At 32.3% G+C, this 19371-nt stretch overlaps 1 protein-coding gene across 1 annotated transcript; it reads right to left on the bottom strand.

The window, feature by feature from the left end:
• Nucleotides 1–9860: 9860 nt before the first annotated feature.
• LOC143082620 (metaxin-2-like) lies at nucleotides 9861–10762 on the bottom strand. Its single transcript, XM_076258400.1, has one exon. It carries the CDS (start codon nucleotides 10711–10713, stop codon nucleotides 9928–9930), a length of 786 nt encoding a protein of 261 aa, XP_076114515.1. The 5' UTR covers nucleotides 10714–10762; the 3' UTR covers nucleotides 9861–9927.
• Nucleotides 10763–19371: the final 8609 nt, after the last annotated feature.

Raw genomic sequence — 19371 nt, 5'->3', positions numbered from 1 at the left:
GCCCTTTATAGTCATTTTTTAACCATTTATCTTTTATAAATATCTTCTCTGAAACTACTGAGACAAATTTAACCAAACTTGCCAATAATCATCATTAGGGTATTTATATAGGTTTTTTTTTTAAATACAACAAAAATTGTCGGAGCAAAAGGATAAATTTACGTATACAGTAGATTTCCATCAGTTGTTCCAGTGAGACCAGAACCAAAACAAAAACCATCAACTTCCGATCATAGTTTACAACAATCGGTTGTCAATTTAACACGGAAAGACTGAACCTTAGATTTTTCTTTCACTTACTAGTATAATCCATATAGTGTAAATAAAATAACCACCAATTGAAATTGAAACATGTATGGTTCAAAATGGTACGGGAACAATCTCGTAAAATTATAAATAATTAAGCCTATGTGGAAAATCATAAAATCTGATTTTATCGAATTAGTATGGGCTTTGCTCATTGTTGAAGGCCGTACGGTGACCTATAGTTGTTAATGTCTGTGTCATTTTGGTCTTTTGTGGATAGTTGTCTCATTGGCAATCATACCACATCTTCTTTTTTATGGTATTAACTGTAAAACGAGAAAAATACACACAGAGGAAAAAACTAGTATTTTTAATCATCAGTTACAATCTGTATTTACAATAAAAACCGATGATATAATTCCAGAAAAAGGTAGAAGCCCCACCTATGGCAAGCCGTTTCACTATTTATTCGAATTTCAAGATATCTCCTATAATATATAAGATATCTCCTTTAATATATAAGATATCTTATATAATTTTATTTTTATAAGATATCTCATATATTATATATTAGATATCTTTAATGTTATATAAGATATCTCATAAAGTTTATATGATATCTTATATACTTTATAAGATATCTTCTAAAGTTTATAAGATATCTTATAAAGTATATGAGATATCTTATAAACAATTTTTATATAAGATATCTTATATAATTTATAAGATATCTTATATAATTTATAAGATATCTTATATAATTTATAAGATATCTTATATAATTTATAAGATATCTTATATAGTTTATAAGATATCTCATATAGTTTATAAGATGTATTATATAGTTTAAGACAATTATATAAGATATCTGATAAATTGTATGAGATATTTTATAAACTATACGAGATATCTTATAAACTATAAAAAAAAACAAATGGTAACATATATCAATAAACGACAACCACAGAATTACAGTCTCCTGACTTGGAACAGGCAAATGCATACAGAATGTGGCGGGGTTAAACATGTTAGCAGGATCCCAACCTTCCCCTAACCTGGGACAGTGGTGTAACAGTACAAAATAAGAGCGAAAAATAAAAATGTGTTGGAAAAAGCTTAATTCATTAGATAGATACAAATAGAAATAAGACACAGAATGGACGTGACATGTATATCTGTATAAAGCTTTATATTTCAGAAGGTAGGAGACCTGGGCGCTTCATATCTTGTATGAAGATGTCGTATATTGTAAAGAAGTTTCCATCTGTCCTATGTCCATGGTCATTGAACTAAATTTCATGGTTCAGCAGCCGTTTTCTACTTAGTCATGTGAAATACTCATTATGATTAATATAAATACTTGGATCTATGCAATATCTGAATGTTCGTCAGACAGGTTTCATCTTTTTCTTAATCAGTAATCAAGGTTAAATGGAATACTTGTTACGTGAATATGTCTGTCTAACTGGTCTCCGATTTGACTTTGACCTTATTTTCATGGTTTATTTAAGTATGGTGTACGTGTCTGTCTAGCCTGAGACTACTATAACACATGTTATGGTAGTCTCAGGTCTAGCAGGATCCATCTTGCTTTGACCTCATTTTCATGGTAACAGGTTTTGTCCATTTATCAGATACTAATCATATAGCTATAAGCAATTGGTCAACTATATTTTGTGTATGGAATGATTGCAAGATAAACATGTCTAGTAGGGTTCATCTGACCTTGACCTCATTTTTGTGGTTCACCAGTCAATGTGACGTTTTCAATGTTATATTTGTTGTTTTCAGGTACAATACCCTATATGTCATCTGTATGTGGTGTCAGGGCCGTAACTACCTATGAGGCAGGGGAGGCAACTGCCTCCCCTGAATTTTCAGCTACACCAAATTTTTTTTTGGAAGTAATAAAATTAAATATTGACAATATGTACACGAAGAACTTGAATTTATATTATAAACAACACACATTTTTAACAGTGTAATCATGATACGTGATGTTCTGTCATTTTCCGGATTCGTTATTTGTTTTATCAAGGATTTGCCGCTATAGTATTGCTATACAAATACTTGGTTCTATTATTTTTTTTCGTGTGGCCGTCCGTCTGTTATTCAGTATTCGTACGAGAACTCATATGAAACTTTGATTTCTACAATTATTTTTGAATAAATCTTAACTATTCACATTTATTCAGGGCTCAATTAAGCAGAGGAAGTTCCTTTTGTATTGTGAATCTTTTATGATATCGGAAATTCGTTACCGGCTGAATCAGCTGTTGGATAATTTTTTTAACGTCTCTCGATCGTACGAGAACATTATGGTCAATGCCTTATTAGTTAAATACTCCCATTCGTTGTAGCAGGGACTTTCTATACTAACTATATACTAGTATAGAAAGTCCCTGGTTGTAGTTATATACTGTATGTCTGTTCAGCTTTCAACAATATTGAAATCAGTCAAGGTCCTCGATAAAAAAAAATATCTTGCGTTCTATGATCTTGCTTTATATGTTTTTTTTTTTTTTTTTAACTTACCAGTTTGATTTCTAGCAAAGATATCTTTAAATACAGATAATAATTGTTTGCATAAAAATTGCTTCCAGGACCCAGCAGATGTTGTCCAGGAAGGAAATCGAAGGAAAAGTTTAAAAGGGTCACAAGTTTAGACATATTGAGAAAAAAATCCGCGGTCACAATGTATTTAATATTAATTCAATTTTAAAGTTTTATTGCCATATAAACTTTACAGTTTGTGACATATTACAACAACAAAAACAAATAAAGTCAATAACTTACTCAATATATATATATACAAATTTAGGTAAATATTGAAGGATCCCCTGTCCTCAGTTCTATTGACTTTTTTAATAAAAGATCCTAGTTTATTCACTTGTGTTGGCGTTGGTGGGTTAAGTATAAATATAACTTTGTCTTTAATGATTATAGGTCAAAGTACGACCTTAAAGACGGAGCCTTGGCTCACCCCGAACAGCAATTCCAGCTTGTTTTTGCATAAAAATTGCTTCCAGGTTCACGCAATACACTACTGATGTTTCTTCAAGTAAAGAACTGGTAATTTTTAGCCATTGACTGAGAGAAAAAAATCGGAGGGGCTGCGCCCCCAACCCCTTTCTTTGGGAGCCTCAATCGGCGGCTCCCAAACTCCTGCCTCCCCTGAATTCAAACCCTAGTTACGGCCCTGGGTGTATGGAGTGATTGCATGGTTGACATATAGTCTGTTAGGGTTTATTATTCAATGCATATACTGAATTAAGATCCGTTTCTCCAGAGACATATGTGAGTGATTTTCATATGATCATGATGAAGACATCAGTGGCGTAGCTAGGCTATTTTCAAGTGTACGCCCAAACCTCGGCGAAGGTTGAGGGCCCCAATCGGGTCCAGGTTAAGGCATCCACTAGTAGTGGGTTCGAGGGGCGATACCACATGAAGCAAACGAGTTATGAAAAAAGGGATACAACTTCTGTCATTAAAAACTCATCGATACATTGTAGCAACATACTAATCAGTGGCGGATCCAGAAAAAAATTTGGGGGTTGTCCCAAATGAATATTGAATGGTATGAAAAAGGTTAAAAAATTACTTTCGAGATAACGTTTTAAATTCTCGTCCCCAGAGTCAATGCGGAAGTACAGCAAGGCCTGAAAATTTCCACTATTAGTCTTTTTGTCGCCAATATGCTGGGAGTCATCTCTGTGTCCTCGTAAGGGCAAATTTTGACTCCCACATAAAATCACACATTTGATAACAGAGGACAAGATTTCGCGATTTTTTCTTACAACTTCGGCATTTTTTGTGTTTAATTGAGTTCTAATATCATCTTTGGTATTTTCCATCACAGCAAGAAAATTGAGTGCCTTTTCCCTAGCAAATTCATGTGATTTTTTGGCCTCTTTACCGTCTTTCCCAAAATGTTTTGTAAGCCTGTCGTGAGCATGGGCCATATCTAAAAGAGGTTTGGATGATAAAACACCTATTTAGTAAATCATCTGATCCAAATAAGAAGCAATAGATGCAAAAGCAGCCATTTAAAGAAGGTTAATAAACAAGGCCTAAATATCTTTCCATCCAAGAACTCTGAAATGTTCTGTTACGGCCCCCAACTTCATCTAGATTTGAATTGTGACGTTTTGGTGTCTTCAACCTATGCCAACATTTGATAAAAATATATTCAACCTATGCCTACAAACAAAATACAATAGGTGTTGTCATAACAAGTGTTAATTAATAAAAGGTAAAATACAGTCAGTATATTTAAGCATTAAATATTACTCTTTCATAATTCAGAAACAAAAATAAAGTATTTGCAAAATTGTGTTGCAGTAAAAATGGAATTATTTAAAAATTTCCAAAAAGACAAACTTTGTAAAACAAAACCCTTGATACTAGCAAAATTGTGTTGAAATAAATATTAAATTAATAATAAAAAATAGATTAAATTTCTAAAATTAAACACTTAAGTATAACAATACTTGAGAAAAAAGAGTTAAAAAGCTAATGCATTTGTGCAATTTTTTATGATAGTTTTTGTTCATTATTTTTGTGTATTTACTATGAAGCATACTTCAACAAGCAACAACATATACAAATATACCATACTTCAACAAAAAATTTTTTAAATCAAATTATTTTTGCAAAAAAACTTTTAAAATAAATATCAAATAAAATGATTTTTGATTCATTTCTATACTCCGTGTTTGTTTTTATTCATTATATTTTCGAGGCTGAATATTGTCATCTTGGCAGTGCTCCAACTTGCGTTTGGGACTAGGGCAGCTTGACGACCTATAATAAATAGTAGGTCAGTCAGTCGTGCTTAAACATTTAAAGTTTTTAGGAAGGAAAAGGGAGGAGAAAAGGGGGAAGGTGCTCAAAGAGATAGATAAACAAATTTAATTTAATTCATTCATAATGATTGTTTTTTTCACTGTACATAAATGAAATTTAAAACCGAGACTCCGTTAGTTGGACAATGCAATTATATATGGAAATTTCACTTAAAAATACAAGAATAATTTGTATTTACCATTCAAATATGAAAATAAGAAATCAACTTCTTCATATTGACGAGCTGTTTTGACAATGTAATTACAGTCATGTTTACAGTTGAAACGTATTCTATCATTGTGACACCACCAGGTATCCAGGTAATCCATAACCAATTAGTGCGATGAAAGGATTAATCTTAAGTGTTAATTTGTTAATTAGCTAGTTATTGAAAAAATTTGTAAGGGTTCCACGGAACCCAGTGTCTCGCCTACTTTTGCTGTTAATCGCAGACTCAACAAAAATGAGGAAAAACATCAATAAAAATTTCCCTCTCGATACTGTCTTTTGATTGAAAGAAGCTTCCAAGTTTGGTAAAAAAATCCAGGATAGTTTATGAATCTAATAAATGTTTTATAAACTTTAACTGCAGACTGTATGTAATGTTAACTGGAAGAAAAACTAAGTCCATTTATAAGTAAAATACGGAAAAAGTGAATTTTTTTTTTACAAAATTTACTTCTGAATAATATCTTATGATCCGAAACAAGCTTTTGTCTAAGTTTGGTAGAAATCAAGGATAGTTTAAGAAAGTTATTAAAATTTTAAAAACTTTAACCACAGAGTGAATGTAATGTTTCATCGCAGAAAAACTAAGTCCATTTATAAGTAAAATACGGAAAAGTGGAAATTTATTTTTACAAAATTTTCTTCTTGATACTATCTTATGATCATAAACAAGCTTCTGTCCATGTTTGGTACAAATCAAGGATAGTTTATGAAAGTTATTAAAATTTTAAAAACTTTAACCACAGAGTGAATGTAATGTTTCCTCGCAGAAAAACTAAGTCCATTTATAAGTAAAATACGGAAAAGTGGAAATTTATTTTTACAAAATTTTCTTCTTGATACTATCTTATGATCATAAACAAGCTTCTGTCCATGTTTGGTACAAATCAAGGATCGTTTATGAAAGTTATTAAAATTTTAAAAACTTTAACCACAGAGTGAATGTAATGTTTCCTCGCAGAAAAACTAAGGTTTTTTTTACACAAAACAAAGGTCAAGATTTTACAAATCAATTAAAGATTTCTTCTTCAAACTTTTTAAATCTAAAATTAAATAGTTGACACAGCATAGGTTTCTGACACAGAATGAATGTGGTCTAATGAACTTAAAAGTTTTTTTTTTTGCCTTTGAGCAATTCACTATGCTGTTGAATATTAATCCTCTAAAAAAATGTTTGAAGAAATTTTCTTTTTATTTATGAAATCTGAAATGAGAAAAATTTAACCCCCCCCCCTTTTTTTCACATCCCTGTTTCCCTTTTTCCAAAACTGATATCAATTAAAATTTCTAATGGAGTTTGCAACAATAACTACTCTTTTAAATACATCATAAAATATTAAAATGTAAAATAAAGTGCTTGTTATCACTGAATGGTAAAGATTGGTTGGTAGTAAAAGTGAATATACATTGTTTATTGTATAAAACAATAAAAAAAACTTCATCAGCAACATTTTATATTGGCAAATTTCCAATGAAGTTATTTACATAAAGTTATTGGCAAATAAAAATAGAAAATGACATCATAGTCATGTCTGGCAAATGTCCAACATACATTATCTAAAAACATTTTAGATAAGATAAGGAAATAAAGCTTCATCAGCAACATTTTATATTGGCAAATTTCCAATGAAGTTATTTACATAAAGTTATTGGCAAATAAAAATAGAAAATGACATCATAGTCATGTCTGGCAAATTTCCAACATATATTATCAACTTCTATTCTATACAAAGAAAGATAACTCCAATTGAAAATTAATTGCTATTGCACAATATTGTGCAATTAGATATTTCTTGCTATTGTGCAATACTGTGCAATTGAAAATTTCTTGCTATTGCACAATACTTGATATGGAATCCTGATTTGGACCAACTTGAAAACTGGGCCCATAATCAAAAATCAAAGTACATATTTAGATAAAGCATATCAAATAAGCCCAAGAATTTAATTTTTGTTAAAATCAAACTTAGTTTAATTTTGGACCCTTTGGACCTTAATGTAGACCAATTTGAAAACTGGACCAAAAATTAAGAATCTACATACACAGTTAGATTTGGCATATCAAAGAACCCATTTATTCAATTTTTGATGAAATCAAACAAAGTTTAATTTTGGACCCCCATTTGGACCAACTTGAAAACTAGACCAATAATTAAAAATCTAAGTACATTTTTAAATTCAGCATATCAAAGAACCCCAAGGGTTCAATTTTTGTTAAAATCAAACTAAGTTTAATTTTGGACACTTTGGACCTTAATGTAGACCAATTTGAAAACGGGACTAAAAATTAAGAATCTACATACATAGTTAGATTCAGCATATCAAAGAACCCCAATTATTCAATTTTTGATGAAATCACACAAAGTTCAATTTTGGACCCTTTGGGCCCCTTATTCCTATACTGTTAGGACCAAAACTCCCAAAATCAAACCCAACCTTCCTTTTATGGTCATAAACCTTGTGTTTAAATTTCATAGATTTCTATTTACTTATACTAAAGTTATGGTGCAAAAACCAAAAATAATGCTTATTTGGGCCCCTTTTTGGCCCCTAATTCATAAACTGTTGTGACCTCAACTCCAAAAATCAATCCCAACCTTCCTTTTGTGGTCATAAACCTTGTGTTAAAATTTCATTGATTTCTATTTACTTATACTAAAGTTATTGTGTGAAAACCAAAAATAATGCTTATTTGGGCCCTTTTTTGGCCCTTAATTCCTAAACAGTTGGAACCAAAACTCCCAAAATCAATCCTAACCTTCCTTTTGTGGTCATAAACCTTGTGTCAAAATTTCATAGATTTCTATACACTTAAACTAAAGTTATAGTGCGAAAACCAAGAAAATGCTTATTTGGGCCCTTTTTGGCCCCTAATTCCTAAAATGTTGGGACCAAAACTCCCAAAATCAATCTCAACCTTCCTTTTGTGGTCATAAACCTTGTGTTAAAATTTCATTGATTTCTATTCTCTTTTACTAAAGTTAGAGTGCGAAAACTAAAAGTATTCGGACGACGACGACGACGCCAACGTGATAGCAATATACGACCAAAAAAATGTAAATTTTTGCGGTCGTATAAAAACTGTCCAATTTTCGTAAAATTTCATCAAGGTTTGACAAAGTCAATGATATTTTAAAAAATCTTGAACCAAATACTAAACCTAAATGGTAAGGCAGCAACCATTTGATTTTCTGGGGGGGGGGGGCTATGGTTTTTTTTGGAAAAAAAAGTTTGTTTCTAGTTTTTTGAGAAAAAAATAATTTGTTTTTGATTCTGAGAAAAAAAAATTGTTTGTTTCACCCTCAGCTGCCACTATATGTAATGCTAAAATTGAAAGAAAAAAATTGTTTTCGACTTGTCGCGAAAAAAATAGATTGTTTTTCGCCGCAGGCGAAAAAAAAAGTTTGCACAGAAAAAAAAACCATAGCCCCCCCCCCAGAAAATCAAATGGTTGCTGCCTAACGACGCCAAAAAAATCTATGATCAATATGTCTCGCTTTCGTGACATAAATGGTTTAGGCTCCATAAAAATGCAAACCACATATGAAATCTCAGCAGATAATGAAATGCATTAAACCAAAGGAAAGTTAGTAGAATTCATAGTAGATTCAGACTTTGACAGAAAATGAAAAAAATAAAACACGGTACCATTTGAATGAAAAGTGAATGTCATTCGCAATTAAAAGTTATTGTCTGAAGAAAGATTTACAAGGCTGATGTGCTTTTAAATAAAATTTATCAAAATTCAGGTGTACGCCCGGGCGTTTTGACGTAAACGTAGCTACATGTACGTATACGCGCCTGGACATAATCTATCAATCATTTTAATTGAGGTCTGGAGCTGGCATGTCAGTTAACTGCTAGTAGTTCCTTATTCATTTATGTATCATTGTCATTTTGCTTAGTTTTTTTTCCGTTAACTATTCTGACATTGGAGTCAGATTTCTTTTAAACTTTGTTTGTTTGTTTTATCTACATTTGGTAGAGGTACAATGTAAAGCATGTATAGAGGGAGGATTGAGATCTCACATTTTTAACATGTTTAACCCCTCCACATATATGTGCCTGTCCCAAGTCAGCAGCCTCTGGCCTTTATTAGTATTGTATGTTTTTTTATAATTTAAGTTCATTTATATGTTTTATAGTTCAGTGTGACGTCCACGTCTGCTGATCTAGTACACATCATTGTTTACAATGGTTTATGGGCCAGCTGAAGCTCACTTCCAGGTGCTGGATATTTTGCTATGTTGAAGACCCTTATGCTGTTTTTCGCTTTTTGGTTAGATTGATGTCTCTTTGACGTATTTCCTGTTTCCATTCTCAATTTCATGTAAAATTTATTACACATGTTAAGACAGTTCCCACAGTACATTGAAAACTTGATAAATTAACTGTCAGATATTGATTTTGTTAAAAAACTGAGTTCGATAATAAAAAATATATACAATTTACATGTGTAACAAATCTATTTGTGGATAAAGTAACACACAATCAACAATATTTAATTTGAATCGTGTAAAAATCTATGATCATGATGATTTAGGTAATACATTTTTATTTGACAAATATTGACCTGTCACAAGAACAATGTATATCAAACTGATATTAATTTTCTTGAATGTCTCTGTAAAATTCCCCCTCAATACGAGTACATAAATCTACTAAATTCCTGTATTTTTGAACGATTCCTGTCAGTTTTGAATCTGGCAACCGAACAGTAATGAGATTATACAAATGTCCAAACACTAAAGCATCCAATTCTGTAGGCTTTTCACCAAAGAAATAAGTGTTCTTAGCTAAGCGATCAGACAGAGCCTGAAGACATGCCTTTATTTCATCAAGAACATTTTCTTTTGTCTTATCAATCCAACCACATGCATTCAATCTTGATTTCACCTCCATTTGTCTTTTCCATGGTAAAATCCAACTCAAAGGCCATGGGTGTACGGATCCATATCTTGGTCTTGTAGTTGAAGCAAATATATCTTTGTCTATCCATGACAAGTACAGTTCTGCATTGTAAAGTACTGTATGGACCATAGTAATGTATGCTGTCATTTCTGATCGTTCGGTCTCATCCAAATGCGCACTTATGGACAACCCTCTCATATTTACATTTGCCACTATTGGGTCGAATTCTGCAACCAGAAATGCCCCCATCTTTAAGAATGGAACCCTTCCTGATGGGGACATTTCCTCTGCATTTGTTTTCAGTTGAAGATCAAACTTCAGGCCACTCATGCTCAGAAATGTTCGCACTGCTAGACAATTAGAATAGTCGGGCAGAGTAACTTGTTCGACCTGATATGGCTGGAAAAAGGCTACATCCGTAGGCCACTTTTCCGTCGCTCCGATTTTTAAATGCATAACATCTCCAACTAATGATGCCATGATAGTTTCAAAGACTTCTTCAGATTTTTTTTATACAGGAAGTTGTCGTGGTGTAAGAATTTCGAAATCGGTTTGGTGTGTAAAATTTCCGGAATCGGAACTTATAACTTTTTTTTACTTTGGACGTTCAGACGGTGCACAGACACTCGATTCGATGAAAATAAAATCACCTAAATATCTTAATATTAAAGTATATATAGGTATTTGATCTTTAAAGACAAGTGACTATGTGGAGACAGAGTTAGACAGATTCTTCGGTTTGGCCATGTTAGCTAAGATTTGCAGAGGTAATTTTCGGTATTACTAGTCAGTGGCGGATCCAGGGGGGGGGGGGTTCCGGGGGTGCGCACCCCCTTTATTTTTGCCGATTAATGCATTTGTATCGGGACATATGTTTTGCACCCCCCCCCCTTTTGCCCTGGGTGCCCTGGGTTAGCACCCCCCCTTTCGAAAATTCCTGCATCCGCCCCTGCTAGTATATATGTGTCTGGTACATTTTATAAAAGCATGGATAACATCTAGGGTATAAGATTGCACAGTAAAAGATTACAAAATTCAATTACGAAAAATTGGGGGATAGCATACGTATACGAAATATTGTAAGGGAACAGTCATTATTTATCAGCTGAGGGTGGTGGTGCATTTTAGGGGGGGCATCAAAATTTTTAATCTACTGGGGGTCACACAATGAGTATTTTGAGAGTTTTTATGTCTGTCAAGTATATAGATTGTTGACGATATTGAAGTATTAAAGTGTGCAATCTCGTAGATAATTTCTGTCATTTTTATATCTTTGATAGTGTACAGCACCAGAATGATGTCCAATCTCTCGAGGGTAGTGTATCTGATCACTCATTTGTTATGGTTCATTATCCATAGGATGTGAAAATTAAAAACTGTCTAAAACATGAAAAGTTTCTGAACATGCATTGGAACATGTGTATTTTAACTTTCTGAAGTGTTAAAATCATTTTAATGATATTTCTTGGGATAGATGTAGGACTGAAACAGGTGTGTACATTCTAAAATCATTTGTAAATAGGTATAATTAATACATTAAATTGTTACAAAGTTATCGATTAAGAAAAAGAATATTTATTGTTTAAATTATTAGGGCCTTTTATTTTGTTGGACAGCATGGCATTCACACAAACAAAAAAATACCGCGCGACTCGGGGATTTTGTAAAACATTTCCACATTGAAATGAAATTGAATGTTATTATAATTATAAACCTATATATATATATATATATATATATATATAAATCAATTTGTAATAGATCGTGATAAGTCCTAGGCTTATGAATTCCCGTTTCTATCTAATTTATGAATTGAATGATGATAGTTTCGAGGAAACAATAAAATTTGGTTGAAAATATAAATATATGTATTGGTGTGGTATTTTGAATTTAAACAAAAATCTAACCAGTGTCGGATTCTTGGGGAGTACATGTGCTTAAATAAAAAATAATTTTCTGCATAAAAAGCAAATTTTTTTCGCATAGCTCCGCTCGGCGAAACATCCACATCATTTGAACCCTGGCTACGCCACTGCCTAGAATTGTATGATTAGAAAAATAAAATCCACAAAACATTTTATAAAACTTAAATTTTGATAAAGGGATTAAATGAATTGAGACATTTTTCTTCCATTCTGTACACGAAGGTTCAAGCTAGATCTTTATTTTTTTTTCATTTACATGCTTATTTTGTCCATTTTTCTTTTTGCATGTGTCAGTTATTCATGTTTCAGAAGAAAAGAAAAATCGATGCAATATATTTTATGTATTCAGGGTTTTCTCAAAGCAGAATAAAACTAAAAAAAATGTTAACCAAAATCAGTTCCATCAGCTTCAATACAAAGAATATAGAAGGTCATGATGAACACCAAGGCAATATAATATTTACCTTATAGTTCATGTGCTCTAATTATCCAATAAAAATATTTGAAAATATTTAGAGAATATCACTTATTAATGACTGCTAACATGTAGACAAACTACAAATGTAAATCCTTTTTATCAAATTATTAAGTCCAAGCTACTTATATTAAATAATTGAACTATAATGTAGAATGTACTATAAAAAAAATCAGTACAAAATCAAAGAAAATGACTGCAATCAAGGAAAATCTCTTTCTGCCATACTATGTAACCGATAGTGTCAACATGGTCAATGTCTACATATTTATCATAGCTATTTGCCCACTGTTAATTAATAGGGATTATTTATTTATTTACTTCTTTTTTTTTTGGGGGGGGGGGAGTCACTCTTATGAAACATCGTTTGAAGGGGGGTCATTATGTGGTTAATAAAATATAGGGGGGGGGGGGCAACAAAACGTTTTGAAGCGAAAAATTTGAACCGACCCCCTCAGCTGATGAACAATTCCCTAAAACGGTTTCTGAATGATATGTTTTATTAGGTCTTTCCACTTTTCTGTGGAAAGACCTATTGTTTTTCTTCTGATTATTAGGTCTTTCCACTTTTCTGTGGAAAGACCTATTGTTTTTCTTCTGATTATTTTTTTTTTTTTCTTCCGCCTAATTTTGTTCTTGCGATAAACATTCGTTTCGCAATATGTCGCTTAGAAATTTTGTATATGATATCGAACAGTTTATGCGCTTTTGAAATTTACCCTGCGTAAACGAATACTTTTCTTTGTAGGAGTTATCTCCCCAAACACTGTTTTCCTTGTTATGGCATCTCCTTCGCAACCGTTAAAGATTATGACAAATTTATTTTACAAAATTGTTCGTTACATCCTCAGTAATTTTTGGCGTATTTGGATCGAAGCGATTCGAAGAAATTTTATAGGAGTTATCTATCTTTTCGGAATAAATTTGTCGGTATGTTTTTTTAACTCATAAACCGTTAACCGTATAACCCTGGAATTTTTTTATTTGAGTCCCCTGATTCCTAACTTAGAAAATTAGGTCAAGGTCAAAGGTCAAGGTCATATTTTAGATTTTCATATGTCTTTGATTTCCCTATAACTCTTGAACGGTTATAGATACAAAAAAATTAAGCAGTGAAAAATGCTTGGTACTTCAAGAGGCAACTTTTTTTTACATTATGACTATATTGATTTTACCATCATGTAAGGGACATAACTCCCATCGATGGTTTTTAAAAGGCCATTTTTAGGCAAAACTCTTAAACAAAAGGTCCTTGACCCATAGGGTCTTTTGCAATGACCTTGTGGAGCAATGACCTTGACGAAGGTTACAAGGTCAAAGGTCAAGGTCATCAAATTATGTGGTTTTGGCACTATTTAAACAGTTTTATGTGTGTTTGAATTTCAACCAACCAACCAACCAACCAACCAACCAACATACCAACCAACCAACCAATCAATCAATCAATCAATCAATCAATCAATCAATCAATCATGATCATGATCAATCAACCAATAATGATCATGATCAATCAATCAATCATGTTTCCGTCTCATGTGTTTCTTATAGGGTTCAACCAACCAATCAACCAATCAATCAACCAACCAATCAATCAATCAATCATGATCATGATCAACCAATCATGTTTCCGTCTCATGTGTTTAATATAGGGTCCAAGATCTTCTTTGTGTCTTTTTCCGTGTTTCAATTGACCCTATCCAATGTGTTTAACCAACCAACCAACCAACCAACCAACCAACTAATCAATCAATCAATCAATCAATCAATCAATCAATCAATCAATCATGATCATGATCAATCAATCATGTTTCCGTCTCATGTGTTTAATATAGGGTCCAAGATCTTCTTTGTTTCTTTTTCCGTGTTTCAATTGACCCTATCCAACGTGTTTAACCAACCAACCAACCAACCAACCAACCAACCAACCAACCAACTTATCAATTAATCAACCAATCAATCAACCAATCAATCAATCATGATCATGATCAATCAATCATGTTTCCGTCTCATGTGTTTAATATAGGGTCCAAGATCTTCTTTGTTTCTTTTTCCGTGTTTCAATTGACCCTATCCAACGTGTTTAACCAACCAACCAACCAACCAACTAATCAATTAATCAATCAATCAACTAATCAATCAATCATGATCATGATCAATCAATCATGTTTCCGTCTCATGTGTTTAATATAGGGTCCAAGATCTTCTTTGTTTCTTTTTCCGTGTTTCAATTGACCCTATCCAACGTGTTTAACCAACCAACCAACCAACTAATCAATTAATCAATCAATCAACTAATCAATCAATCATGATCATGATCAATCAATCATGTTTCCGTCTCATGTGTTTAATATAGGGTCCAAGATCTTCTTTGTTTCTTTTTCCGTGTTTCAATTGACCCTATCCAACGTGTTTAACCAACCAACCAACCAACTAATCAATTAATCAATCAATCAACTAATCAATCAATCATGATCATGATCAATCAATCATGTTTCCGTCTCATGTGTTTAATATAGGGTCCAAGATCTTCTTTGTTTCTTTTTCCGTGTTTCAATTGACCCTATCCAACGTGTTTAACCAACCAACCAATCAACCAACCAACCAACCAACTAACCAACTTATCAATCAATCAATCAATCAATCAATCAATCAATCAATCAATCTGTATGACTGTTTAATCATGACAGTTTATTGAAGGAACAAACTCTCAATTATTCAAGAAAAATTGAAATTTAATATTGTTCTTACGTCACTTCTGAAAAAAAAAATCCACATGTACTCTGAAACTACAAGTACAATCGACCTCAAAATTTGCAGTCAGCAGGGCATACATGTACTAAAGGTTTATAAAAAAAACTTGTTGCAGATATCTCTCAAAGCTTTTCCTAGAGAACAGAAATGGCAATGCTGTAAAAATCGCTTGCTAGGTCCGTAAATCTCAGTAAAAACCTACAATAAAATGTCCGCTCCGAGATTGAAATACTAATCTGTGTTACAAACAGGTGCTGAAAAATGTACATTATCAGAAAATAATCATTAAATGTGTTTTAAAGTTACACCGGATCGATTAAATCCAAAACATGCACTGCCCGTGACCTGTGATCAAAATGTCAATTTCCTACAATGACAAAAGAAATTACATTGTGTACATTCCATCTCTACACATGTTGTCTGTTTAACGTCCCGACCTAAAAAGAAATTAAAAGACTATCTTTTCGTTATTATAAACCCGTGTCACGTGATGTGGCGCGCGCGCTGTACCTAAAATAAAAGAAAAACTTTCCAAACTAAACATGAAACTTCTCCGGTAACAATAATATAGACCCCATACAGAAACAAACAAACAAACAAACAAACAAACACCCCCCAATTCAATTAATTTTACAGGTGGAAAGACCCCCTACAATTGCTTTTTTAAAGCAATTGATTTATATTTTTTTTTTTTTTTTCTTCCGCCTAATTTTGTTCTTGCGATAAACATTTGTTTCGCAATATGTCGCTTAGATATTTGGTATATGATATCGAACAGTTTATGCACTTTTGAAATTTACCCTGCGTAAACGAATACTTTTCTTTGTAGGAGTTATCTCCCCAAACACTGTTTTCCTTGTTAGCGCATCTCCTTCGCAACCGTAAAAGATTATGACAAATTTATTTTACAAAATTGCTCGTTATATCCTTCGCATGATTTGTCCTATTTTGACCGAAGCGATATGACCGCTCCATATGAGAGTTATTTCCCCTTATGCATCTGATATAAGTGATATGAATTTCTATCTTATAAATCATAAGTGATAGAGACCTAGGATCTTTTGATTTGAGGTCCTTGGTCCCAAAAAATGAAAATTAGGTCAAGGTCAAAGGTCAAGGTCATATTCTAATATTTGAATTTGGCTTATTTTCACTTATATCCAAAGACTGTATAAGATATCAACAAATTATTTTTACTAAATTGTTAGTTGCGACATGTCGTAAGATGTAAATTTTGATTGCAAGCGTACGTTGAATGTAAAAGGGAGTTTTCTCCCCTCTTGTATTTAAAAATACGCGTTTGGTGATATAACTCATTAACTACATATAATAAAGACCTATGGTCTTTTGATTTGAGGTCCTTGGTTTATGACCTTGAAACTGATCTCAAGGTCATAGCTTAATTTGACGTTCTAGATTTTGACCTTTGCTTTTATTCTATATGTATACATGATAAAGATATACAACTTTTAGAAAAAGATATCAAACCATTTAACCTTGTAAAAAACAACCGGAAGTGACCTTTTGTAAACCGGAAATAGCTATTTTTTTGTACTTTTTAATATAAAAGTATACAGAACCAGATATTTTTGGAATCAGTGTCAAGTAAATATTCAAATATAATCGGAAGTAACATTTTTCAAACCGGAAGTAACAAATTATCTCCCTTATTTAAAAAAAATGTATGGAAACAATATATTTTTTGGAATCAGCTTACTAGGAGCTATCATTTGACGATTGAAATGACATTTTAAACTTAGTTTCACAACTTTTCATATCAAAATACATTGTTTTGATGGAAAGACCTTCAATTGTTCTCTGAACAATTGGTTTTTAATTCTATCAAGTATTTGGAAAAGTTACTTAAGCCTTTCCTCTCATACTCTCAATTTGGGCAATTTGGTGCTTGATAGAGGATCATTACATGCAGTGCTAGCAATAATTCCCTTAAAAAAAAGTTTATAAATTTAGATATTGGTTAAAACAAATATAAATATGAACCAAATCACTGAGTACACCTTGAAGGAGCCCCTTCTTGTGGGGTGTGCTCGACTTTAGTGACTCTAGTTTTTCTAATTTAAAGGTTGTTTCACACTTTTTGTAAATAATAAAAGCTAGCACATCATAGAAAATCAAGTGAGTAATCAATGTTTTAAATTCTATAACAAAAATCTTTGGCGATTAAAGTCTGTGGATTTCCTACAAAAATCTTATTTCAATTGCCACAAAATCCCCTGTTTCTATTAAATGCAATGAAACAGTACATAAAAATGCTTAGCACGAAGTTTCCCTGTGGTATATGTACAAAATGACCCATCTCTTTTATTCATTATCTTTAATGTTTTGATACTATTGCAGATTCTTTTCATACCCGTAGCCAGGGGGGTCGTCCGAAATCCCCCTCCCTTGAAAACAAATAAGCACTGTTAAAGTCAAAGTTCTGTTCGAATTGTGACTGTCAAAGTCGAGTTCGTGTTTCCAAATAACCCCCTTTTTAAAAATACCTGGCTACGGGCCTGCTTTTCCATTTTTTTTTTGTGATACCTCTTAATCCTGGAGCACCGAAGGAGTACTGCAAGTAGTTAAGATTACCCTAGTTAATCTCTGATGGATCTTAGTGGATTTATATTGCTATATATATGGCTTTCCACAACTGCATTTGCTACATCATTTTTCATATAGGTGCTTGAGGACAGAATCCTGTTATGAGCCCCCCCTTTTCCCTTATTATTACAATTCTTAGATTTTACAATTTTAAATATATATTACTTATTTGTACCATATATATATATATATATTGATATACCATATTTTTACTCTAGACTATAGAGTGAAGCTATAGTCAGTTTTTCGTTGATAGTAAACATGCATATTAAGAGTAAAAATATGGTATATCAAATATACGTTTTTTTTCCGTAAAACATGTTTACTGTTGTTGGTTTTTGAGTTATGGTTGACCATAATTTCACAAATTCCTGTTGCATCTTTGTATATTTTAAAAAGTACAACTGATTTCTGGCTATGAACATTCTATCTCTTGTGGAGAGTTGTCTCATTGGCAATCATACCACATCTTCTTTTTTTATATATAATCATTTCGAATAAAAGATGCATGCAATTTAGTCATTAATTTTTTTCATATAGATTCTATTCCAAGGGACAAAACTCTTGTTAAATTTGTTTATTTGTGCAGATCAATTGCTTGGTCTTATAGGTATAAAACCACCAATTCATAGCCCCATTGCTTTCTATGTGAAATTCTGCAATTTCAAGCATTAATGGCTTCTTTGTTTTAAGTTCAAATAAAGTGGCAGTTAATTCATGTCCAAACTGTAACTTATTTTGACTTGTGCTGAAAAAATCAACATACCTTTAATTGCATATTAGAGCGTACTGGTTTCTGGAAGTTTGATAGTACAAAAACAGGAACTTCTGATCTGAACAACAGGCCAAATGTGCCCTCCTTTTAAAATTTCATATGCTTCTTTATTATTCAAGTTAAACTTTCAACAAGGGTTCTACAGTGATCCCAAGTCCCCAAGCTTTATTTGATACTTAAACTACCCAAATATTCCCACTATTGACAAAGATACAGCTATGTATAGGAACTATTTTGTTAAAAATATGTACTACTTTCTTGTATGTTCTTTCCGACAGGGCATGAATTAGTGGTTCTATACATATATACCTTTGATACAAATTTCAAAAAAAGTGTTTAAAATTACAAATGCAATTTTCCATAGAATTTATATTTCAATGCTCTTCCTGTTGCTTTCTAACTATTTTGATCAGAGCATCACTGATAAGTCTCATGAAGATGAAATGCCCTTCTGGTGTAGCAAATTAAAAGCCTTGTAAGATAACTATCAAAGGCACATAACTCCTGTAAAATGATTAATCAGAGATACCTTTGTGTATACTCAAAACTCCTGTCCTGCCCTTTTCTTTAATTTTACCCCCCCCCCCCATCATAAAATGGTAACCCAC

Source organism: Mytilus galloprovincialis, chromosome 7, assembly GCF_965363235.1.
Source record: "Mytilus galloprovincialis chromosome 7, xbMytGall1.hap1.1, whole genome shotgun sequence".
NCBI lineage: Eukaryota > Metazoa > Mollusca > Bivalvia > Mytilida > Mytilidae > Mytilus > Mytilus galloprovincialis.
The sequence above is the reverse complement of the archived record's forward strand: the minus strand, read 5'-3'. Positions and strand labels throughout refer to the sequence as shown.

What these genes read in the sequence shown, in the direction of transcription:
- LOC143082620 (XM_076258400.1), bottom strand. Translation starts at nt 10,713, where the DNA reads ATGGCATCATTAGTTGGAGATGTTATGCATTTAAAAATCGGAGCGACG.